The sequence below is a fragment of the Amblyraja radiata genome, chromosome 13 (assembly GCF_010909765.2).
Source record: "Amblyraja radiata isolate CabotCenter1 chromosome 13, sAmbRad1.1.pri, whole genome shotgun sequence".
NCBI lineage: Eukaryota > Metazoa > Chordata > Chondrichthyes > Rajiformes > Rajidae > Amblyraja > Amblyraja radiata.
The window spans coordinates 23,759,915-23,785,225 of record NC_045968.1 but is presented as its reverse complement, the minus strand read 5'-3'; the positions used below and the strand labels follow the sequence as shown (position 1 = coordinate 23,785,225).

The following is a 25,311-nucleotide window of genomic DNA, read 5'->3' as shown; positions in this document are numbered from 1 at the left end:
GCAAAGCTTCACTTACTGCTGATGTTTCACAGGATGCACCATCATGGACTGGGTTTAAAATCTGAGAGAGCTCAGCACTCAGGTCATACTACTACTGGAGGAAATCCTTTCACAAATGTGAAATGTAAACGCCTTGTGCACCTCAGACTTAGCAGTAATCATACAGCGGCAGTTATACAACACAAACAGCGAGGTGGCAGAAGTTCCTGCATCACTTAGGGAACTCTAATGCCTTCGACACCCTGTTTGACTGTGGCTCTGACTGTGTGACTAATACACACATCCTGCTGTGGGAGAGCCAATCCTGTGGTGAAAAGCTACTCCCGTGGAGCTCCAAACAGTGGCACCAGGAAGATCTGAGGTACTTCAAATTCCTGACTATCTTTAAACCACACCCTTCACAGAAATGAGGAAGGTCTGTTGGAGACAAACAGACTAAAATAGTACAGAGCCCACAGGGAATGCCCTGCAGCGGAACTGACCCATTCAGAACTCCAAAGGACAAATTGTACTGCTCCTCCAACTTTTTAACACTGTCATTGCTGGAAATGGTGGGACAATTTAAACCTAACTTGTGTGAGAAACTCATAGAACCTTGTCATTTGTTTGAAAATACCTTTCAGAAGAATCAACAAAAGGATTCCTGCTATGTAGAGAATTTTTTTTCCCTATTATGCTAAAAGCGGTGGCACTCAGAATTTAAGGAAGCTACATTGAACTAAGATCTGTGCTGGTGCTGATGTTTCCAAATTCAACCACTTTCTTGTTCAGCAAGCAATGATACCATAAGCTAAAGACATGATATCGTATTTACATCTACATTTTACACTTAATTTCACTGGCTGAGGATAAGCCCCTTAACTGTGGTGGAACTGTTGCTGTTGTCCATTTTGGTAAGGCAGCTTCCAAGTACTGAATTCATGTTATGTATTTATGAGAATTGATTATGGAGTCATAATGCATGGAAACAGGCCATTCGGTCCAACTTGCCCATGCCGACGCATTTACACTAATCCCACCTGCCTGCATTTGACCGATATCCGTCTAATCTTTTCCTATCCCTATATCTTTCCAAATATCTTCTAAAGGCTGTTATAGTACCTGCCTCAACAACCTCCTCTGGCAACTCATTCCATATGCCCACCACCCTCAGTGTGGAAGAAGTTGCCGCTCAAGTTTCTATCACTTTTTCCCTCTCACCTTAAACCTACGTGGTTTTGGTTCTTGATTCCCCTACTCTGGGTAAAAGACTGTGCATCCCTATCTATTCCCTTCATGATCTTATATACTTTTAACAAATCGCCCTCATCCTCCTGCATTCTGAGGAATAAAGTTTTAGACTGCCCAACCTCTCCCGATAGCTCAGGCCCTCAGGTCCTGGCAACATCCTTGCAAATCTTCCCTGCCCTCATCCTTGTAGCAGAAGGACCAAAACTGAACACAATACTCCAAATGTGGCCTCAACAACTTCTTGGACAACTGTAACATAACATTATGGTACCGACAAATGTTATTGATTTTCATAATTTACACATCAGGGAAATTATGATCTACTCAGCATACTTCCAATGGAGCAGCGAAAATGCATCAAACAACTATTTTTTGAAGTGCATACATAATGCATGTTCACAGAATAAGCAGGTTGGCGAGCATTTAGGTAGGCAGTGTGTGTGTGTGTGTGCTGAGTGAGAGGCGGAGGCGAGAGAAAGGGGGAGTGGGCGGAGAAGAGGCAGAGGGAGGGGATGGGGTGAGGGTGGTGATGGAGGAGGGGGTGAGAGAAGGTGAAGGGGAGGGTGAGGGCAAAGGGGGTGAGGGTTAAGGAGGAGGAGGGGAGAAGGAGGGAGGGATGGAAGGAGGGAGGGAAAGGAGGGGGAAGAAGAGAGGGATGGAAGGAGGGAGGGAGACAAAGAAGGAGGGAGGGGAAGGGAGAGAGTTTCTGTAAATTGCTGGACAGGGTACGTAACTTTAAAAAAAACTAAGTGAAGCAGATATTCTGGCCTGTCGTAGAACACATTTGCAGATATACGGGATGGGCTGATTCAGTTTCAATATATTTATAGCTCAATCCTAAAAAATGTGCAATCAATTTGCTGCACGTGGGAGGCTTGGATTAAGATCAGCATGAACTGCAAATATAATAGCTAACTTAGAAATCTTGTCATCACACTCCCATTTGATAAATTGTTGAGTAAGATAACTAAAATGAACAAAGAGCATGCATATAAACGGAGGAAGAATTTTTTGAAACAGTAAATGCTTGTTTGCAAGAAAAAGATTAAAGGATCTGTATGTCAATATTAGTGATTTAGGCTGCACATCACATAGTGCACCTGATCATTGATGAAAAGGGATCCTTGATAAGAGCCACTAAATATAATTTAGTATCATTTAAAGAGATCAAATACTATGTACCCTATACTGAACTGATTCTGTGCTAGATAAGTCCAATATCAACCTCCATTTCAAATGTTTATCCTGTTTTCTGGTTAAAAATTAATGGGAAGGCTCAACTATTGAGGAAGAGGGTGAGTTAAGAGGCTTAAGGGTTGAGAAGGAGACAGGATGCAGAGACAGAAGGGCTGAGAAAGCATAACTGAGGGTGGGAGAGAATTAAGAGCAAACCTAGTGAGGACTCAGGCGTTGGTGGAAGACAGCTTGGTCAAGTGCACAATGTTTTGTCTGTCAGTAGTTAGAATGTGCGTGCGACTGTGTGTGTAATTGTCTATGTGTGTCCATATGTGCCTACAACGTGTGATAAGTTAGTGTAGCAAAGCCATTGAACCAAGACCCGACTCTGGTAAATCCTTTTGCAGGTTGGTGTGCAAAGTCCACACATATCGAGGGAAATTTTGAAATCTTCCACTTCTTAAAATATTGGAGCAAGAATAGTCCTCCTCAACTCGAAGTGACTGTGTAAGAAGTCTATCTTTGAGAGAAAATCTTCTCTGACCTCATAAGAGCACATAAAATTGAAAACTGATGATTATTCATCATTTATTTTGGCAAGGAAATAACGTCTACAGCCTGTCATTGAAGTTCTGCAAAGGGGCATTAAAATATAGGAGGTTCTTAATGACAATCAAAATAAGATTATTTTTTTTAAAGAGATGGTAAAATACTAGGGTCCAGCATGTATTAAATTTAAACTCCTATTATTTAATTCCCAAATTTACTCTAATGATTAAAACAATTAAACTGCATCTTTTTTTTTGGACTGCCGAAAATTACTGAGCTATATGTTGAAACAATCAACTTTCTTTCTTCTTTTTTGTTTAGTAACCTTAGTTGGACTTGTCAATACTCATTTAAGAGTATGATTATATAAATTATTGAAAGCATGCAAAAGAAGCCAAGTGGCAGTCTCTCCAGAGAATCTGGGATCAGTACCAAGGGACAATCAGAACAGTCCAGGTTTACAACAAGTACAAGAAAGAGCTGTTAAATACAAAGCTCTCATCAGCTATACAGTAGTATGTAAAAAAGAGAAAGATATTTTGGATTATGAAAGAAAAACCAGAAACACAGCAAATCAGTTCTGAAAGGTACAAGTACTAACTTCTGTGATGTGCTTCCTTCAGATTTATATTAAAATACAAAAACTTCATCCCATTTTTTGTATTTTCTAGGCTACATGCTGCTTTTTGTCAAGTCAATAGCAATCAGCTCATTGCAGATGACAAACTATTGTCATCTGCAATAGTTTGAATTTCAGTTCATTTGGGATTTTTGTATTTGCATTTAAATAACACATTTACCTCTTATTATTTTGTGCCATTGGCAATTATTTTGTGCCATTGCATCTAGTCTATTAGAATCTGTGCTACATGTATACACTGTGTTTAAATATCTCAGAAATAATTCATTACTATCCACTTTTTTGTCCTGAGGCAAATAGACTTCATCTGAAGTTCCTTGTCTCAAACAGCAGTCTGGTCAACACTAACAGGATGACATGAGGAAGTGAGTTCATGTCCAGTGGGATAAACAGCAGGAAATCCTCGTCCAAGGACATTGAAAGTTAACCTGCAGAGAATGGTAGCGGTAGTCAAATTCCAATCATAGTTGTCACAGCATTTTATTGTTATTCCTATCATCTCTCAATCTTCTTTCTTTAGTGGGACTTCTATCCCTTTAAAGGATTCACAGTAATTCAGTAAATACAAAAAGAAAAGAAAACTCAGCAGGGCATACATTTGAGGAAAGAAAAATAGTTTATTTTTCCACAGATGTTGCCTGCCCCGCTGAGTTTTGTCTACATCTTTTGCTTTTATTTCAAATTTTCAGCATCTGCATTTTTTTAATTTTCATGATAATACAAGACTGACATTTGAAGTAAAAAGGGCTGTTCACCTACTCTAGTGCAGTGTTAATAAGACTTTTCACTTCCTGTCAGGATTTGGATTTCATTACTTGTTTCCTTCTTCTGAAGGTAAAGACAGGCTAAATCCATGATACAGGGAATCATTTGGGAGAATTGGAACTTAGTGAATCCTTGTCCAACATTTGTGCCACTCTATCTGTGCCATTGGTATTGAGAATGTGCAGTGTTGTAACTGCACAGTAGCTATGTTTAGCCTGTCACTGTACAACTCAATTACTGTGGCAAATGTAATGCGTTTAATTATATTAAAGTCACAGGAAAATAAACCAGAGCAAGCTGACATGGGAAAATAAATGAAGCCAGGTGAGCTGACTCTTATCCAGTTTATACAATCTCTATCTTGTAACCTTGCTCTGCCTGATGTATCTTATCTGGCTAAAATCAGCTTTCAGGTCATCCATCCACTTCATTGGCCTAAGGGACTGCATAAACTTGACCCAAGGACTTCCCTACTCTTGACCCTAATCAATGAGATAACTATGGTCAGGAAGTTTTACAGAATGGCAGGCCAGAGACAAATTCACTATCATTACAGAGCCCTGGAACTACTGCTCTAAGGAGCAGTGGCATATGTAGTAAAGCTGCTGCCTTACAGTTCCTGTGACCCAGGAGCAACTCTAACCTCCAATGCTGTCTGTGTGGCCCCATTTGTTCCCTATTGTTGCTCCGGTTACCTCTCATATATTAATGATTTTGTTAATCGACCACAATAAATCGCCCTTAGTACAGTACATAGTTGTATGGTAGAATCTAAAGCAAAATGATGGGAACATAGAGAGAAATGAAAATAATTAGTATAGGATCAGCATTATGTTTGCTTGATGATTGACACAGATTTGGTGAGTCAACGGACTCTATGAGGTACAGCGCAAGTCAGACAAAGAGTAAAGCTCTCTCAATAATGTCAGAAATAAAATTCCCAGATCAGGAACAGCAGGGATTTGATTCAGAATAAAGTTCCTTCAAAAAAATTCCCGACAACCAGATTGGTTAATGATGGAAAAGGAAGACTGTCTACCTTTGGAAATAGGTCCGATCATATTTGCCCCCACAAAACTACACAAAAAAACCTATAAAGAAAACCCCATAATACATAGTGGAATACGAATTTGGAAACAAATAAAAAAAGATTTAAAATTGAATAATATACCACTATGCCTTCCCATTGTAAATAATCCTTCATTCAAATCATCCTTTATGGACAAAGGTTTCACACAATGGAAAAATTATGGAATCAAAAATATTGGACATCTTTATGGGAAAGGCACTTTTCTTTCATTTCAAGAATTACAACAGAATTATGGACTGCACTCAAATAATTTCTTCAGATATCTACAAATTAGAGATTATGTTAAATCTAATACACAAGTCTACAGGAGTAGGGAATCAGAAATTCTTGATGAATGTTTGAACAAGCATCCTAATACTGAAAGACTAATAGCTTATATTTATAACACCCTACTAAACATCGAGGTACCACCGACCGAACCATATAGATACAAATGGGAAAATGAAATAGGTCACCCTATAACGAAAGATATGTGGGACGAAAGTTTACAATGCAATACAATACAAATTTATTGTAATATGAGCCACAGTGAGACTCAAACGAAATTTCGTTTCCACAGCCATACAAACAAAGACAATGTCCTACAGACATACACACAATTAAATTCACACAAACAACCATCACAGTGAACCCACTGTGATGGAAGGCAAAGTCTTTTCTCTCCCCTGTTCTCCATGTCTCTCCCGATGTCCAAGCCCCAGGCGGGCGATGATAAGTCCCACGGCCATTTTAGGCCGCGCGGGGCGATTTACAGCCCCGCTCCCGGTCTGAAAGTACAAGGTTGGAGCCCCCGGCGGGCGCTGGAATGTCCCACGGCCATGAAGCCGTGCGGGGCGATGTATGACCCCGCTCCGGGTCGTTCCAACCCCGCGACACCGGCTGGAGAAGTCGCGTTGCGGGAGCTCCGGGAAGCGGTCTCTCTCTCCCCCCGGACCCGCGAGCTCCCGATGTCCCAGTCCACCGGACATGCGGCTGCGTTGCTGGAGCCTCCGAGCCCCAGGAGTCGAGTCGCAGCAGCGAGTCACCACCGCTCCCCACGTTCCGAGGCCGGCCAGCCCCACGATGGTGAGTAGTCAGTTCTGAATGTGTGGAGTTTGGACATTGGCCCTGTGATCTCATGGGTTTCCTCCCACATCCTAAAAATGTGTGGGTTAGGTAGGTTAATTGGCCACTGTAAATTGTCCCAAGGTAAAAATATGAAGGGGGAGGAGATGATGGAAACGTTGGAAGAATAAAATGAGCTACGGTAAGATTTGTGTATGTGCTTGATAATTGGTATGGACTAAGTGGTCCCAAGTGTCTGCTTCTGTGATACATCTTGATTCCATGATTCTAAAATTCTCACTGTTCCCACGTCCAACTAGAACTGTTCTTCCAATGTCATTTCTCCCACTAAAGAGGGGATGAGATGCCATTTCCATTCACTTTGTGTAACCAAGGATTAGTGGTCTGTTTTAAAAAGTAGTAAAAAAAAAAGAATTGTGAAGGCAGTGTTTTGAATGTACAGGTAATAGCAAAAGGTTTAGGTGACAGTGCCTATTTCAATTCCACACATGCGCAGAATAAATAGTTCATACTGGTAAGGGTGTTGCAATGTTAAAGGGAACCTGCTACCAGCAAGACCTGAATCAGCCAGACTGAATGAGTTTCTCTAGGATGAGATCATGGAAAGGTAAAGTCTTTATTTTTGATAAAAAGGCATTTTACAAACACATAGGAGGAAATGGGCAAATAAATAAATTACTGATTCTATCTGAGAGGAAATAGGAACTACGATATCAGAAAGTTAAGGAGAAAAATTCACTAGTTATCAGCAGCTGCACAAAAGATGGATAAGGGAATAGGAAGCAGAGGAGAGCAGGAAATGGAATAAGCAACAGGACAGAGAAACAAGGTTGAGACAAATTAATTAATCTGGGTGGAAACTCAACAAAATAGGAGAGACGCATGAAAAGGAAGCAAAATGATATAGAAGATATGATATGCTAGATATATCAGAAGTGTGTAAGATACAGGATGGAAAGAGCAGGAATCAAAGTAAAACACTTTTCAGAGGCAGGCTGGCTATTTATCTAGCCTGGTTGATTTCCTCAAGTCAGAACTGGTCTTGTTTATTTTCCTGGTGACCTGAACATGAGTAATTAAATCCCATCTGTCAAGGCAATTCAGCTGCACACTGGCAGGAATATGTGTATTCCATGGCTGTGGCAGTGTAAGGCATCATCACCATAGCATGAATGGCGGCTGCACAAATAATGAACAAAGATTCATTCACTTACCATTCCTCTAACTATTTTTTTTAAATTTCCTAACAAACATGCCTAACTTTGTCTGTCTGCCTCCCCAGGAGAAGAAAGCAAATCAATTCAAGTGCAGGGAGTGAAAGGGGTCATGAACATACATAGCACAATGGACAATCAACATAATGCCAGATGTACCTGCAGCACCCCAAAATTCTAAGTTATCTTCTTGATATTACTGTGTGCAACTAGAGATGATTCCGAGAATGGGAAACAGAAATAATCTCCAAAATATTGGAAGGAGAGCAAGGGGAGGGATGGAAGAAACACAGGAACTGATGTAGACCTCAAGCACCTGAGAATCAAAGGCTATAATAGATCAATTAAATTTCACATTGTTTGTCTTTATGATGTCATGAACGTTGGTGTTGATTCATTTTCTTGAAATATTCAACCACTGTCAGATCCATAATTGTATGATGACAAGGAACTAGATGAGTGTTGTTGTGTTTGAACATGGTGAACATTTCACAAAAGAGGACAAGTGTTATACTTGGGAATTAAATCATACTCAAAGAAAAATGAGTCTTTAAATATAGTAGAGTAGTCATCTTAGCATTAAATCGTCATGAAAATTATAAGTGTAATTAATATATGATTATCTTTCTCTTTTGACTAACTGTCGCATAAAAATTATATCAAAAGAATGCATAAATATTTTCCTGCATTACAACAATGGCTATACTTCAAAATACTTTGGGATATCCTGAATTTATATCCTTGATATCCTGGATATAAATTCAAATCTATTTTTAACCACGGCTCACAAACATTTCTGTTAACTCAGCGCAAAGGCACACTAATTCAGAGCATTGTGCTCAAAGACAGCTGCTCAGCTACTTTTTAAGCAGACGCCTTCCAAACGTGTTGGAAGGCACCATCTCCCAAGCATTGACCACGTCTAAATACCACGTCTGATGCAATTTAAAAAAAGAGTGATATTGGAATGCAGACCACGCAATATCTCATTGTTCAGAAAAACATTCAGCAGGACTTCTGATCTTACTGGACTGGTGACTGGAGGAGCTCAGAATGCAAGCATGCTGAACTTCTCAGCAGAAACAACCTGTGTTCCCCTTGTGGTGAAAATTAATGAAAATCCTCTGGCATGAGAGGAAGTGGGACTGCCTCAGGCAATAACTCAAGGCACATACATTTGTGTCATCTGAGCAATTTACAAAGTGGACTTCCTGGCATTAACAGATGCTTTTTCAGCCAAAGCGGATTCTAATTGGTCAGTCTAGAGCAATTTGTGTAAGGAGGGTAAACTGGCACAGTTTGCTCTGAAGTACAAAGGAAATGCACAAACCCATCATATTTTCAAGGGGATAGTACAGAATCAATTGGGTTACAATCTATCAACTTGTTTGGACAATGATGCCAATATTCAGGTCTGTCTTGTCACTGATCCACGCAAAGATTGGAATATATCTGAGTTGTTCGGTTTAAGGATAATAATAATAATAATTTGTTTATAGGGACAGTGCATATTAATGAACATTTGCATGTAAATATGCGAGATTGTAGCCAATCAGTAGCTAATTTCCGTCTCTAGGATACATTTAATCTAATATGTTTAGATAAAATAGATTTTATTTTCATTGCGTTTTGGTTGAATACTTAACTTTGTATTGCTTGTCTGATCACTCGAAAACTCAGATTTATGACTGGAGCCAGCAGTAAATGTGAGGAGACAAGCGTATTTACCTACCTTCAGTTCTCTGCCGCCGACTTGTGTTTAGCTGTCTGTACATGCTGGGAGATGAAATATTTCTTCTCATGATTCACTGCTCTCTCACATGCTTTGCAAAACAGCACACAGTTGTCTGTAAAGAATATATTGCTCCCATACACTCTCACCAAATCGTTCAGTTTTTTACAAGACGTTGACTTGACTTTAGGCATTTTGACGCTTGGAGGGGTAGATCCTACAGGAGCAGCGATGCAGACCTCTACAGGCAGGCCAAGTACAAGCTGAGAAGAGGAATGAGAGCTGCCGAGGTAAGGTACTCTGAGAAGTTGAGGAGCAAGTTCTCAGCAAATGACTCTTCTTCAGTGTGGAAGGGCTTGCAAGAAATCACAAGCTACAAGAGGAAAAACCGCGGTTCCTAGGACAATCGTCAGCTGACCAATGACCTGAACGAGTTCTACTGCATGTTCGATAAACAACAACTTAACCCTGGTAGCCCCACACCCCATCCCCAACCAACACTTCACAACTACTCACAGCTTGACTCCAGTTTGAAAAGACTGGACCCTACCCCAACTCCTCCTCCCCAATCACCACTTCACACCTAGTTAAAGTATGACTCCAGTCTGCAAAGACTGGACCCTTTCCCACACACCCCTCTCCAATCACCACTTACATCCACTTACAGCCAGGTTTCGCCCGGTGGTGTAAATGTTCTTGTAAGTTACTTTAAAACGGCAAAAAAATGTGTGAAAAAGGCATTATCTTCCTGAAATCATCAAAAAAGGCATGAAAAGGCACATTGCATTTATGGTAAAATCCTGGCTCTAGTCATTAATAAAGGAAGCACATTTTGCTGTAAGCTTTCTGGTGCTAAATCCGTCCAATTTATGGCAGATACTGCAGTATACAAAAGTAATTTTGAGCAAGATTTTCAAGTATGCTGGTTTGAACTACAGATGACACTGTTCAGTTACCAAAGATCCAGCATTTAATAACAATGAAGGCTTGCTTTTAAAAGTCAGACACATCCCATCAGCAGCAAGAGGCAGAGTGCTGTACAGCTCTCTGCCTAAAAATCCGTAAATAAACTGACCCCAACAGAATGTCTGTCCTCACATTCTCGTGGTTATCGCAGCTTTTCCCTCAAAACTAAAAAATCAGAAATGTGAAAAGAAATCCTTAAAGAAATTGTTTCATATTCATCAGATGAGAATTGAATAAATAAAAAAACATTGGACAGATGGCAGAAGATTACTAAGGAGATGTCTAGAAGGCATGTATCCTCTGTGAATGGTGAGAATGCAAATGTTGTGTTCCAGGTGTGAATGCAAACGTTGCATTTGTTGAACTTTATCCACTTTGACAGCAGAGCTATTCTCTACTCCTGCAATATAACATGAATAATTAAGCACGTAAATTTCATATATCACTTGTGGTCTTGAAGAAAGCTTTTTGAGAGCGAGGGCGACCTTGAATTTGACTCTGAGAGAAGTACTTGCACTTGTGTTAGTTTGCTCGATAAACCTCAAATAGCAAACAAACGCAAGTGTCTGAAAATAGTCTCAAAATCAAAGTCATTGTCATCGTTACCTTTGCTCTTGGAAACCTTAACAGGATTATTGTAGAATGCCTCACATAGCACATTGCTGCTCGCTGAAAAGTGACAAATAGGACAGAGTAAGGGACCCTCCATTTTTGAAAACTTTTGTATTTGCCTACCGTGCCGGCCTCCCCAAGTGCTGGCCTTCACAGAGTTCCCACATTCCCTTACATTTATATTTTTGGAGGGTTTCTACCATAATCATGCCCTTTGTACAAGGAGACTGACCTGTGACTCAACTATGCTGCATTACCTGTGCAGGACCTTCTATTTTCCAGGAAGAACACAGCCAAGCATCCTTCCACCTGTCCCTTCACCTCCCCCCTCGACTCCATTCAAGGTCCCAAGCAGTCGTTCCAGGTGCGACAAAGGTTCACCTGTATCTCCTCCAACCTCATCTACTGCATCCGCTGCTCTAGATGTCAGCTGATTTACATCGGTGAGACCAAGCGTAGGTTGGGCAATCGTTTCGCCGAACACCTCCGCTCAGTCCGCAATAACCTACCTGACCTCCCGGTGGCTCAGCACTTCAACTCCCCCTCCCATTCCCAATCCGACCTCTCTGTCCTGGGTCTCCTCCATTGCCAGAGTGAGCAACAGCGGAAATTGGAGGAACAGCACCTCATATTCCGTCTGGGGACCTTGCGTCCTTATGGCATTAACATTGAATTCTCCCAATTTGGCTAGCCCGTGCTGCCTCCTCCCCTTCCTTAACCCTCTAGCTGTCTCCTCCCACCCTCACATCCGCCCGCCCTCGGGCTCCTCCTCCTCCTCCTCCCCTTTTCCTTCTTTCTTTCCCCACCCCCCATCAGTCTGAAGAAGGGTTTCGGCCCGGAACGTCGCCTATTTCCTTCGCTCCATAGATGCTGCTGCACCCGCTGAGTTTCCCCAGCAATTTTGTGTACCTTCGATATTCCAGCATCTGCAGTTCCCTTTTGAACACATTGTCTACTCCACTGCGATATCTCCTCAAGGTATGCCTACTTTGAAGAAGTTCTCCTCCTCTCTCCGGAGACAGTTTCACAACCTCCTCTCTAACTGCACACCTTCTGTGATCCCCCCTGCCCTCCAACTGTACGACCATACCCTTACCCAGACTCGACGTGACCCCACCACTCGCCACATCTTCCCATCTCCCCCCATGTCTGCCTTCCGCAAAGACCGCTCCCTCCGCAACTCCCTCGTCAATTCTTCCCTTCCCTCCCGCACCACCCCCTCCCCAGGCACTTTCCGTTGCAACCGCAAGAAATGCAACACCTGTCCCTTCACCTCCCCCCCTCGACTCCATTCAAGGTCCCAAGCAGTCGTTCCAGGTGCGACAAAGGTTCACCTGTATCTCCTCCAACCTCATCTACTGCATCCGCTGCTCTAGATGTCAGCTGATTTACATCGGTGAGACCAAGCGTAGGTTGGGCGATCGTTTCGCCGAACACCTCCGCTCAGTCCGCAATAACCTACCTGACCTCCCGGTGGCTCAGCACTTCAACTCCCCCTCCCATTCCCAATCCGACCTTTCTGTCCTGGGTCTCCTCCATTGCCAGAGTGAGCAACAGCGGAAATTGGAGGAACAGCACCTCATATTCCGTCTGGGGACCTTGCGTCCTTATGGCATTAACATTGAATTCTCCCAATTTGGCTAGCCCGTGCTGTCTCCTCCCCTTCCTTAACCCTCTAGCTGTCTCCTCCCACCCTCCCATCCGCCAGCCCTCGGGCTCCTCCTCCTCCTCCCCTTTTCCTTCTTTCTTTCCCCACCCCCCATCAGTCTGAAGAAGGGTTTCGGCCCGAAACGTCGCCTATTTCCTTCGCTCCATAGATGCTGCTGCACCCGCTGAGTTTCCCCAGCAATTTTGTGTACCATCCTTCCATCATTGTAGCTCGCATTCAATCCTTGCCAACACTCACCAGGATGAATGTGCTGGTTTTGTAGTGTCATTGTATCAGGATTATTGCCCAAGGTTAGAGTTGTGAGAGTAGCAGTTATTGACACAGGAAATTCCACCACTAATGCCTGATGTTCCTGGAACAGATTAGTACTGTGTGAGGAGCCTGCAAGCTGGTTCTTTCTACTTGGGAGCAGTACATTTTATTATTTTAAATAAAAAGATATTTTTGAAATAGGAAGATTGATCTCACTCTTTAATGCCAAAACAAAAATTACAAACTCAGCCCAATAAATCAAAGTTAAAAAACACAAATTCTTCTTTGACCTTGCTCTTTCATTTCTCTGTAATCTATCCACACAATTCTGTTCATTATATCTAACTTCTGCCACTGCATTTTGTGTAAGAAGGAACTGAGATCACTGCATGTCTACATATTAGACTCCATATCCAGCTCTGCAACCACTTTGCTCCTACATCATAGTTTGCTTCACCTGACATCAGCACACTTTTGACCCTACAAGTTAGCTCATTTCACCTAATTCCTGGAAGTGCACCGTCTTGTATCCTAACACAGCACCCAACTTCTGCATCATTTTGTGCTTAATATACAAATTCACAACATCTGATTTCTCCAGTCTCTCAAACTCTTAAGATGTAACATTATGCGCCAGATGTTCAGAATTCTTAACTTACACTTAATACTCCATTATACAATGGAATTAATAGATCAGGATGATTAAAAAAAGCAAGAAAGGGAGTTAAAATCTATAGCTGAAAATAATTCAGGCCTAATTAACAGCAATTCTTGCCAACACATGCCTTGGCCAACATCATACAATTAACTGATTCTTCATCTATATCCCCATATGGGGTGTCTTTTACATACAAATTAGACTAGTTCTGAAGTTACAACAGCGGCTGTACTTCAGAAATACTCCTCTGGCTATTATGTGCATTGACATCCTGGGATAATAATAGGTACTCAGCAAATACCAGTTTGCTCTGTAGCATGGAACATCCCCAGTTGATGCAAAATCAAATGGAATCATTACACTTAAAACAAATGACAACTGCCGATGATATAATTTTGTGATGTTGAATGAAAAGTACATTGGGACATTCTTGCTTCCTTAAAAACACAATGTAAATGGGAGTTATTGTAGCTACCTCCTCGATAAGCAGCAATCCCACTTGTACTTATTATTAGCAAAAAATCGAATCAGTTACATTATTAGATAGGACAAGATTCTTGATAAATATCATTCAATTCAGGGCTACTCACTGTAAAACTGTTGTTAACATTTTTGGTGCTGGATTCTGCAACACTGGCATCTGTTAAATCGACCTCATCAAATATGATGGACTGGAAGGAAAAAATACAAGACTTATTGAAAGCACAGTGCTGTACGTAAGAGACCAAGCAAATAGACGGAAATACATCAAAGAAGGTCGAGCTGTGAAACTGGCCCCATACCCCCTGGCAATGAGATTAATGGTGTGGGATGACCCCACACTCCCATTAGTGAGATCAATAGGAGGATCCTATCTGAAACTTACATCGCAGTGATCAATCATAGAAATGTTACGTCACAGGAGGCCCATTGTGTCTGTTGAAAAAGAACTACCCAACCTAATCCCACCTCCCAGTACTTACTCGATAGCCCTGCTGTTCACATCCAAGCACAGTTCTAAAGCATCGAGGGTTTCTACAATACAATACAAATTACAATACAAATTGCCTTTATTGTCATTCAAACAAACAGAGGTTTGAACAAAATTTTGTTCCCTGCAGTCACAACATTAAAATAAACATATCACACAACTATCACAGTTTCACACAAACATCCATCACAGTGAATCTCCAAACACCTCCTCACTGTGATGGAAGGCAAAAGTCTTATCTCTTCCCTGTTCTTTGTTCTTCTCCCGCGTCGAGGCGATTGAGGCTCTTGATGTTAAAGCCCCCGGCGGGCGATGGTAAGTCCCGCGGCCGGTTAAGCCGCGCTGGGCGATGTAAGACCCTGCGACTGCCGATTCAAACCCCGCGATTCGGGACAGGCAAAGTTGCCATTGCGGGAGCTCCCGAAAATCAGTCTCCCACCAGTGACCTGGAGCTCCCGATTAAACCGTCCACATGGCCTGCGGCCGAAGCCTCCGAAGCTCTGCAGTCGAGTCGCAGCCGCCGTGCCACCACAGCCTCCGAGTCAGCCAGCTCCATGATGGTGAGTGAGTCCGACGGTAGGTGAGTAAGTGAGTCCGCAGGCACCGCGACTGGAGCCCCCAGGTCGATTCCGGTTGGAGGCCGCTCCACAATGTTAGGCCCCAGCGAAACGGAGACATGACAAGGAAAAGGTCGCGTCTCAGTTCAAGGAAGAAATTAAAAAGTTTAAAAATTCCCTGCACCCCCCCCCCCCACACACATATACACAACTAAAAATAAACTGAAAACATACGAAAACATATACACATTCTACTTCTACTACCCTCTCAGGCAATGAGTTTCAGACCTATACCATCCATTAAATGGATCATAAAAACCCCATAAATCTACTCCCCCCCCCCAAACCTCTGTCTATTACATTAAATCTGTGCCTTTTGGCTTTTGACTCTTCAGTTAAGGGAAATAGGTCCTTCTCAATCAGTCTGTGTAGTTTCCTCATAATTTTCAATGAATCATTTCCTCAGCTCCCTCTGTTGCAAAGAAAACAAAACACTATCGTATCTATTATTTCCTTATAGCTATATTTCAGTCCAGGCAGCATTCTCGACGATCATCTCTGCGTGTAGAATTAGCTACTATATCAAGCTAAAAGTCACCTAATATCTCTAAAAGAAGCCCATAATTGTATAACTACCCCCCCTCTCCCCCCAACTCAGCCCTGTCCACTGTGATAATAAATGAAGAAGAATTAAGAGGTAAATCACCAGGTCCAGATGGGATACATCCTGAGCTAATAAAAGCACAACATTTGTAGAGGCACAGGATTGAGGGTGACTTGCTTCCGCTTGGATTCTGTATGTTCAATGAGGATAATATGGGGGTTGCTGAGCCTTCCACAGATGGGGCAGTAGCTGCTTAACAGAGCAGCCTAACGATGGCTGAATATATCTCCAGGAAATCTTCCCTGCTCTTATATTTTGTGCTTTGACTAAAAAAGGAAATAATCCTATATCCTTTTTAATCACCTTTTGACCTGTCTACTCGCAACCTGTAATTATCTGTGGATATATACTACATGGTTGCTCTGTTCCTTCACATCCTTTATGATCCCATTTATTGTATATTCCCTTGCTTTGTTGCACCTCCCCAAATGCATTAACTGGCACTTTTCTTTCTAACTGACCAGACTATCATGTCCTTCCTGCTGTAAAGCTTTCCACTCGCATGGTCAATTTTTGCATCATCTGCTAAGTTCTTTATCAAACCGTATAAGTTTAGGGCTGAACTATCTGACAAAAATAAAATCGTTGAGTACTGAGGTCTATCAGTCACAAAAATAACACTCATCAACCATCACCCGTTAATTTTTGTCACTGAGAAATTTAGATCCAATCTGCCATTTCCATGGGGTTTAACTTTAGAGGGACCTTGTCAAAAAGCTTGTAAAAGTCATGCAGACTGCATCGAATGCGCTGCTTTTGTCAACTTTGTTCATTTCTCAAAGAATTCAAACACATTTGTCCGATTCCCATTACAAATCTATGAAGACTGCCTTTCTTTAAGATATACCTATCCAAATTAAGGTTAATACGGTCCAAATGAAAACTAATAATTCTATCCAAAAATGATGTTTAACTGCCCTGTAATTAATTTAATCCGTTTTTCCCTTTTCTAAAAATGTACAAAATTGTGAGTCCGCCAATTCTCTGGCATTACTCTTTTATGCCAGGGAGGAATTAAAACTGTAGTCAACGCTCTGCAATTTTCTCACTTCTTCTGACAGCATTGAATGTAATCTATCCCCAGTGATTTATCGATTTTCAAAGTGATAAACTCCTTTTTATTTTCTTCTTCACTATGAGGTGGGAATAGAGTGATGGGGCTTATTTTGGAGAGGTGAGAGAGGAAATTTGATCTTTTGTCACATTACTAAGCCGTACAATGATCCAAAGATAAAATACAGTAAGATTAATGAAAGGTAGAACCCAACTCCAGCCCACTGAGGGCGGCACACAGCTGGTAGAGCTGCTGCAGAGTTCCAGGATTGATCCTGTCCTCGGGTGCTGTCTATGTGGATTTTGCAAGATCCACTGTGGAATTTTCCTCCAGGTCATTCTCCTACATCTGAAAGTTGTGTGGGTTTGTAGGTTACTTGGCCTCTGTAACTTACCTGTAATGTGTAGAGAGTGAATGAGAAAGTGGGATAACATAGAATTAAGCGTGAACGAGTGATCAATGGTCAGCGTGGACTCGGTGGGCTGAAGGTCCTGTTTCTCTATCTCTATAATGAATTAAAACTAAAATAATTATAAAGATTTATGAGTGAAATGGGAAGCAGTTCTGTCCCATTTCAGGAGATCTAATTAGGAGAGCTTAATGTACAATATCATCTTATAATTTCACTCCTAGGGAGAAAGGAGAATCATGTTCCTTTGGATATAACAATAAATAATAATGTTCATATAACAAAAGATCATCATAGTATCAACTAATATATTAAGAGAGCTATTCTGCTACATGTTGGATTGGGAATAATAAGAAAATTTGAGCTAGAGCACTGTGCCTCTAACCACTTCCTGCTTGAGCACATTACATTTTTGTTTGTCTTTAGATAGCTGCCAAATTATTGAGGCCTTTGGCCCGAGGAGCTGGAAATCTAAATTTATACCGTGTGAATTTGTAGATGGCACTAAACAGTCAGAAAATAATTTTCCAGTGTGTGTGTCATTCTTAAACATTTCTCATGACTGCAAACTATAGCGGCAATGTGGACAATCTGTTCGCTCCAAGAATTACCATTTCAGAACCAGTGGCTCAGAACAAATCTGTCACTTAGTAATAATAAGAAGGCTATTGAACACGCTACAAATTGGATTATATAAGAGAATTAAAACGTACTGTGCACTATACCATATTAGGATTAGGAGTGAGAGAAGCAATGTTGGTGGAGTGAGTTTATTTTGTTTAGAGCAGTAATCCGTTTTGTTAGCTGCTCCTACCATTCAGCCAAGAAATCTACTCGTAATGTGCTTTCACAAAATTATAATACTTTGTACATTGATTATAGAGTTTGAGAATTGAACTGCAGCTAAACCCTAACCAAGCATGCCAAGAAGAGGACAATTAAAATAACACAAATGAAGGAGGAAAAGGAGAAAGCAGGCTTTCAGGAATACATCAGCGATACAAGATCAAATTATTATCTTCTACTTTGTGTGCTTTTTGGCTTTAATGAAACTACTAGAAATTAAAACTCATTACAAATGGTCTCGGCATCCTTAAGACTGCACTCCTGATCACTAACTAGTGATAATTCATGGAAAGTACCGTGTTTAGGGTGAGAGCATGATCAGGACCTGTACATTATTTCATGCCTTCCAATGCCTTGAACCGTATTTTAATGCCTTCAACAGTATCTCCTTGTCAAAACCTGGCTCTTGACAAGACTCCACCAAGAATCCCAAAGCAAAATACCCAAGAAATTGAAAAATTGAAATCAAATATACTTTGGCAATACGCATCAACTTATCAGTGACGGGAAATATTGAATCTGTTTCTCTCTTCACAAATGTCATCTAACGCTGAACATTTCCATCGTTTCCTGTTTTATTCCATAAATAGTCAATAACTTTTGCAAGATGAGGGGGAAAAAACTCACAAAAGATTGGGGAATGTATTTAAAAGCAGCACAAATATAGTAAACAGATGGACTATAACCACAAATAAATCTGATGAGCAAAGCTTAAGATGTAGGCCTCAATATTAACCATCCCTTGACAGCAGGATAGTTAATACTGGGCCTTTACCTCAACCGTACTCATTTTTATGAGAGGGGTTAAAGTGCTGGGTGCAATTTGGATCCTAATATAAATTTAATTCTTGCCGTATCTGTTTCTCTGAAAAACATGAACTTAAGAGGTTTTGATGGTTCAATAACATTAGACTTTTACTTCAGTCCATGTGAATTAGAAGCAGGAATGATTATCCCAAGGCCTTTAAGAACGTCATCCATTTTTCTCTGTTGATAAAAGCCTTTCAACATTACCAAATGCCTACTCACTCCTGACAAATCCTTACTACTCACTTGATTCCCTCCCAAAACACGTATCTTTGCCTATTCCCAACAAGCATTATCATTTTGCTTAAATATTTCCAATTACTGCTTTTCCCCCCTCCATATAGCCTAAACACTTGTACCTTCCCCAGTACCAAGGATGTTCTCAAAGGCATTTCAATATAGCGTTCTGCCCGCTTTCTCAACTTTGTAGCTTTTCATCTCAATTAGTGGAAAGGCAGGAAATTTAAGAAAAAACCCAAATTGGTTCTTCTTTTAAATTTACCCGGTATTCCAAGACCTTGATCTTATATTTTCCCTTTGTTAATTAACTTCCCCATCATCTGGCCATAAATACAGCGGGTTATTAAAAAAAACACACAAAAGGGAATATTCATTTCTTTTGACAATTTGTTAAAAAAAAATCACATTCAGTTTTAAATTCTAAGAAAGTAATAGATTTGGATCCCATTCTACATCTATGTTTTCTGTAAACCAACAAAACCAAAACTTTCTGTCCACAAAAGGCTCCGCTTATTCGTCCAATTGTTTGTTGATCTCATTAGGTATAGGTCTCTCAACAATATCAACATAAAATTCTCACCATCATGTATAAAGATCTTAAAAACATTAACTCTTCCTCTTGCCATCCCTTTGACTCATTCAATTCCATTTTCCTCATCACTGATGATTATGTTTCCAATGAAAAGGCCATTCAATTTAGAATTCTTTCCAATATTCCTTCCAAAGGCAACACAGTAGCACAGCTGGTAAAGCTGCTGCCTCACAGTGCCAGAGACCTGGGTTTGAGCCTGACCTACTCGAAACGAAGTATCTCTAAACTTAACAAAACATTTTAAAATGCTTTACTTCTTTGAAAATAGTCCTCAAAACCCTCATCTGACCTACTTTCATTAGAAACATAGAAAATAGGTGTTTAAGTAGCTATTGCAGATGCTGGAAAATCGAAGGTACACAATAATGCTGGAGAAACTCAGCAGCATCTATGGAGCGAAGGAAATCAGTCTGAAGAAGGGTTTCAGCCCGAAACGTTGCCAACTTCCTTCGCTCCAAAGATGCTGCTGCACCCGCTGAGTTTCTCCAGCATTTTTGTGTAACATAGAAAATAGGTGCAGGAGGAAGCCATTCAGCCCTTCGAGCCAGCATCGCCATTCTCTGCGATCATGGCTGATCGTCCCCAATCAATAACCCGTGCCTGCCTTCTCCCCGTATTCCTTGATTCCACTAGCCTCTGGAGCTCTATCTAACTCTCTCTTAAATCCATCCAGTGATTTGGCCTCCACTGCCCTCTGTGGCAGGGAATTCCACAAATTCACAACTCTCTGGGTGAAAACGTTTTTTCTCACCTCAGTCTTAAATGGCCTCCCCTTTATTCTAAGACTGTGGCCCCTGGTTCTGGATTCGCCCAACATTGGAAACATTTTTCCTGCATCTAGCTTGTCCAGGCCTTTTATAATTTTATATGTTTCTATAAGATGCCCCCTCATCCTTCTAAACTCCAATGAATACAACCCTAGTCTTTTCAATCTTTCCTCATATGACAGTCACGCCATCCCAGGGTTCCCAGCATTTACATTTTGGCATAAAGATCACAGATGGTGTAAAATAAAAAAACTATTTGGGAAACCGTGTCGCACAGTCAACTACACCATGGAAAGTTCGGATAGGATAATGTCACATCTGCTGCTATAAAACCGTAAATGAAAATTTAGCATTTATTTTTACCTTGGAATTCTTTGCATAGTACAGTATCCGTCCGCGGAGCTTAAAGTATCTTCTCTTCCATCGCTGAAATGAACTTGTCTGTTTCATTAGAAGTCCTTCTTTTATAATAGCCTGTGGGGATTGAAAACTCTGCATTTATAACTGAAAATAGAGGTAACCTACATAATTATGCAATGTGCTAGGCTTTAAAAGCACAGGACATGCAAATCAAATACAGAAAACCCAAACGACTATCCACCTCTAACCACAGATGCACACATTATATAAAGCAATACCATTCAAGCTGGAGGCACTGCTGAGCAAACCATAATATAAAACCTACTTATTTGCCTAGGCTTTTGGTCAGTTAACCGTTTCATATTACATCATATTCAATCTTCTGTGAACCACTTCTATCACTTTTACAACACCAATGGGCTACATGAGTGCAGGTTTATACTATTGTAAGCATTTTCCAGTTTATCAATTGTTCACACCACACAAACAGACCTGCGGTCCGACTAGTCAATACCTGTTTTCAAGCTCCATACAAACGTTTTATCAACAAATTCTCAAGAGTCTTTTTGCATGCAATAATCCAGCTTTCCCCCACATACAAAGATATTAAACGTTTTACTCCAGCTAACATGTTAAATTCTAACAGTTAAGTGAAGAAAGACACAAAAAGCTGGAGTAACTCAGCGGGTCAGGCAGCACCTCTGGAGAGAAGGAACGGGTGACGTTTCGGGTCGAGAAATGTCCCACTGGAAACTCTCTTCAAAAATGGAAACCAGATGACAGGAAGAAAATTACACTGAAATTAATTTAGAGCAGAAAGTTATGGTTGAGTATTTACAAAATGCAGATGAAGTGGGTTGCATACGGCTGATTTGGGACTGCAATTTTGCTTAATCTCCTTCTTGTTTATTGCTACTTTGAGAAGTTAGTTGAGTTGGCAGCCGAGGTCATTCAATACTATTGGATGAGGCTACATGGGCAGATGCTAAACTAATGCTCATGATCATTTAGAACTGGAATATGAACCATAGCCTGATTGTTGTTTAATTCATTTTCCACATGTAACAAGTTGTCACATCTTCTTTGACAAATTCTCAGATGATTCAAGGTGAATCAAGGATTTTTTTCCCCAAAGAATATTAAAATTCTTGGGATTTTCATACTGGGTCCAGAACCAGAGGAGAGACAGAAATATTTTATTGCAATCAAAGATCATGCTGTAGGGTGCATATTGACCAAGTTTCACTAGGGTCAGTGGTACATATTTGCACATTTGATAATTGCCTGATGCTATAGAACTTCTGGCATTTACATAATCCAGTCTATGGCTCAGTTAAAACACATTGATTTAAGAATATAATTACCATCATCTTTGAATGTTTATGGACTACATAACATGTAAAAGAAAAATCATCACATATTTATCTAATTTTCCTTTAAAGCTACTATTAAATTGATTTCAATCACTCAAGAGACAAGGTCATCCAAATGCCTTCCAAATTATAACCACTTGTTGCATCAAAAACTAGATTTTTTTTCATGATTGTGCCAGTTCTTATGCCGATCAGAAATGCATGTTCCTAGTTATCAGCCCATTAGCCATCAGAAACAGTTTATTTTCTTTAAATCCTTCCTGACTTTGAACATTTTCATGAAATCTCTTTTGAGTTCTAAAGAAAATAACCTCAATTTTTTCAGTCTCTTAATTAATCTCTCAACACTGACATTTTTCTGGTACTTTCCTATGAACTCTCCAAAGCCTTCACGTCCTTTCTTTTATATGATATTTAGACTATCAGCCAGTCATTAAAAAAATGTTCTGGAAGTGTGGCCCTCCCCTGGACGTCACTCGAAGCTCATGGAATATTCTGTGTGTGAAACGGGCGCCAACCCGAGCACGAGCTATGGAATTCTCTGCCAAAGAAGGCAGTGGAGGCCAATTCACTGGACGTTTTCAAGAGAGAGAGATAGATTTAGCTCTTTAGGCTAAAGGAATCAAGGGATATGGGGAAAAAGCAAGAACGGGGTACTGATGAACAGCCATGATCATACTGAATGGCGGTGCTGGCTCGAAGGGCTGAATGGCCTACTTCAGCACCTACTTTTTTATAATGTTTCTATGTTTCTATAACACACCTTTAACAAATTCATACAGTCTCTGAGTAGGTCATGCTAATCTGTACTTTGACTTCTGAACGTTAACACAAAACTGATAAGATTATCTGGCATGTTCCCTTTTCTTGAACATTCCTTAAACTTATCACTTATGCTTATCACTTGGCATAATTTCTATTTGTGAATTTCTTGGGGGAAATAGGCTTTGTGCAATCTCCTTTCAATAGTGAGGATACATGCCATTCAGGTCCACTGACCTTCAGCAAGGGGTGCGAGATTGCAACCTTCACGAGGTCCGCCCTGTTTCGACAAATGCAATCAACCCGGCGTGCACAATCAAATAAGATCAAATAGTACAAGTTGTCCGACAACTTTAGGCTGTGCACGCCATACGCAAGAAGAAGAAGACCTTCAGCAAAAAAACAAACTGATGGAAGAGCTCAGCAGGTCCAGCAGCACCTATGGGAAGGAATTGTCCATGCACGTTGAGACCCCAGATCAGGACATTTATTTTTAAGGCAATGTGTCTCTTTATGTTCTGAAGACAATTTTTGAAAGTCCTTTACATTCGAGCTCCTGGGGCTTTGTTTCACAGAGGCCCAGGAACCGTTGGAGCGGGAGGAGCACCCACTCTGCAACGTTCCATCACACTTCAAAGGAAGTTGTGTGGAGGAAGCCGCTGATTGGTGGAAGCGGACTAGAGGGAGCAGCTGATTGGGAGCAACCCCAGGTTTGTATTTCTGCTTTCTGATTAAGGGTTCAGTGAGCTAAGGGTTCAGTGAGTTAAGGGTTCAGTGAGTTAAGGATACAGTGAGTTAAGGGTACAGTGAGCTAAGGGTTCAGTGAGTTAAGGGTACAGTGAGTTAAGGATACAGTGCTTTTTAGTAAAGGTACAGTTTAAAGGATTAAGATTTTTATAGTGTGAGTGAGTTGATTTAATTTGGGGGTAAGGCAGGTCAGTTGAGATCGGCCCCTTGGTTTGCTCATCCTGCAACATGTGGGAGATCAGGGATATGGTCGGTGTCCGTGGTGACTACGTGTGCAGGAATTGTGTCCAGCAGACCACATTGAACGATTGGAGCTGCGGTTGGATTCATACTGGAGCATCCACGATGCTGAGAAAGTCGTGGATAGCACGTACAGTGAGTTGGCCACACCGCCGGTAAAAGTTAAGCGGACAGAAAGGGAACGGGTGGCCACTATCCAGCGTAGCAGTAGACAGGTAGTGCAGGAGTCCCCTGCGGTCATCTCCCTCCTAAACAGATATACCATTTTGGATACTGTTGGGGGAGATGGCTCATCAGGGAAAGGCAGCAGCAGCCAAGTTCATGGCACCGTGGGTGGCTCTGCGGCACAGGAGGGGAGGAAAAAGAGTGGAAGGGTTATAGTAATAGGGGATTCAATTGTAAGGGGAATAGATAGGCGTTTCTGCGGCCGCAAACGAGACTCCAGGATGGTATGTTGCCTCCCTGGTGCAAGGGTCAGGGATGTCACTGAGCGGCTGCAGAAAATTCTGGAGGGAGAGGGTGCACATTGGCACCAATGATATAGGTAAAAAAATGGGATGATATCCTACAAGGTGAATTTAGGGTGCTAGGAGATAAACTTAAAAGTAGGACCTCAAAGGTAATAATCTCTGGATTACTACCAGTGCCACGTGCTAGTCAGAATAGAAATAGGAGGATATTGCAGATGAATACGTGGCTTGAAAAATGGTGCAAGGGGGAGGGATTCAAATTTCCAGGGCATTGGAACTAGTTTTGGGGGAGGTGGGACCAGTACAAACAGGACGGTCTGCACCTGGCTGGAATGGAACCAATGTCCTTGGGGGAGTGTTTGCTAGTACTGTCGGGGAGGATTTAAACTAATGTGGCAGGGGGATGGGAGCATGAGCAAAGAGACAGAGGGGTGTAAAATGAGGGTAAAAGCAATAGGTAGCAAGGTGAAAAGTAAAAGTAGCAGGCAGACAAATCCAGGGCAAAAATCAAAAAGGGCCACTTTTCAACATAATTGTATGAGGGGTAAGAGTGTTGTAAAAACAAGCCTGAAGGCTTTGTGTCTCAATGCAAGGAGCATTCGTAATAAGGTGGATGAGTTGAATGTGCAGATAGTTATTAATGAATATGATATAGTTGGGATCACGGAGACATGGCTCCAGGGTGACCAAGGCTGGGAGCTGAACATCCAGGGATATTCAGGAGGGATAGACAGAAAGGAAAAGTAGGTGGGGTAGCGATGCTGGTTAGAGAGGAGATTAACGCAACAGAAAGGAAGGACATTAGCTTGGAGGATGTGGAATCGATATGGGTAGA

General features: G+C 41.3%; 1 protein-coding gene across 4 annotated transcripts in view; it reads right to left on the bottom strand.

The window, feature by feature from the left end:
* dgkd (diacylglycerol kinase delta) overlaps positions 1-25,311 on the bottom strand; it is a 126,255-nt gene that overhangs the window by 77,005 nt on the left and 23,939 nt on the right. For 3 of the 4 annotated variants that reach the window (XM_033031423.1, XM_033031425.1, XM_033031424.1), the window contains exons 2-3: positions 20,888-20,998; positions 14,209-14,289 (exon numbers count right to left, since the gene is read on the bottom strand). In XM_033031423.1, the coding sequence (XP_032887314.1) occupies positions 14,209-14,289; positions 20,888-20,998 (192 nt within the window). Of the gene's footprint in view, positions 1-16; positions 82-14,208; positions 14,290-20,887; positions 20,999-25,311 lie in introns of those variants that run through there. The other variant, XM_033031426.1, reaches the window with a different exon arrangement.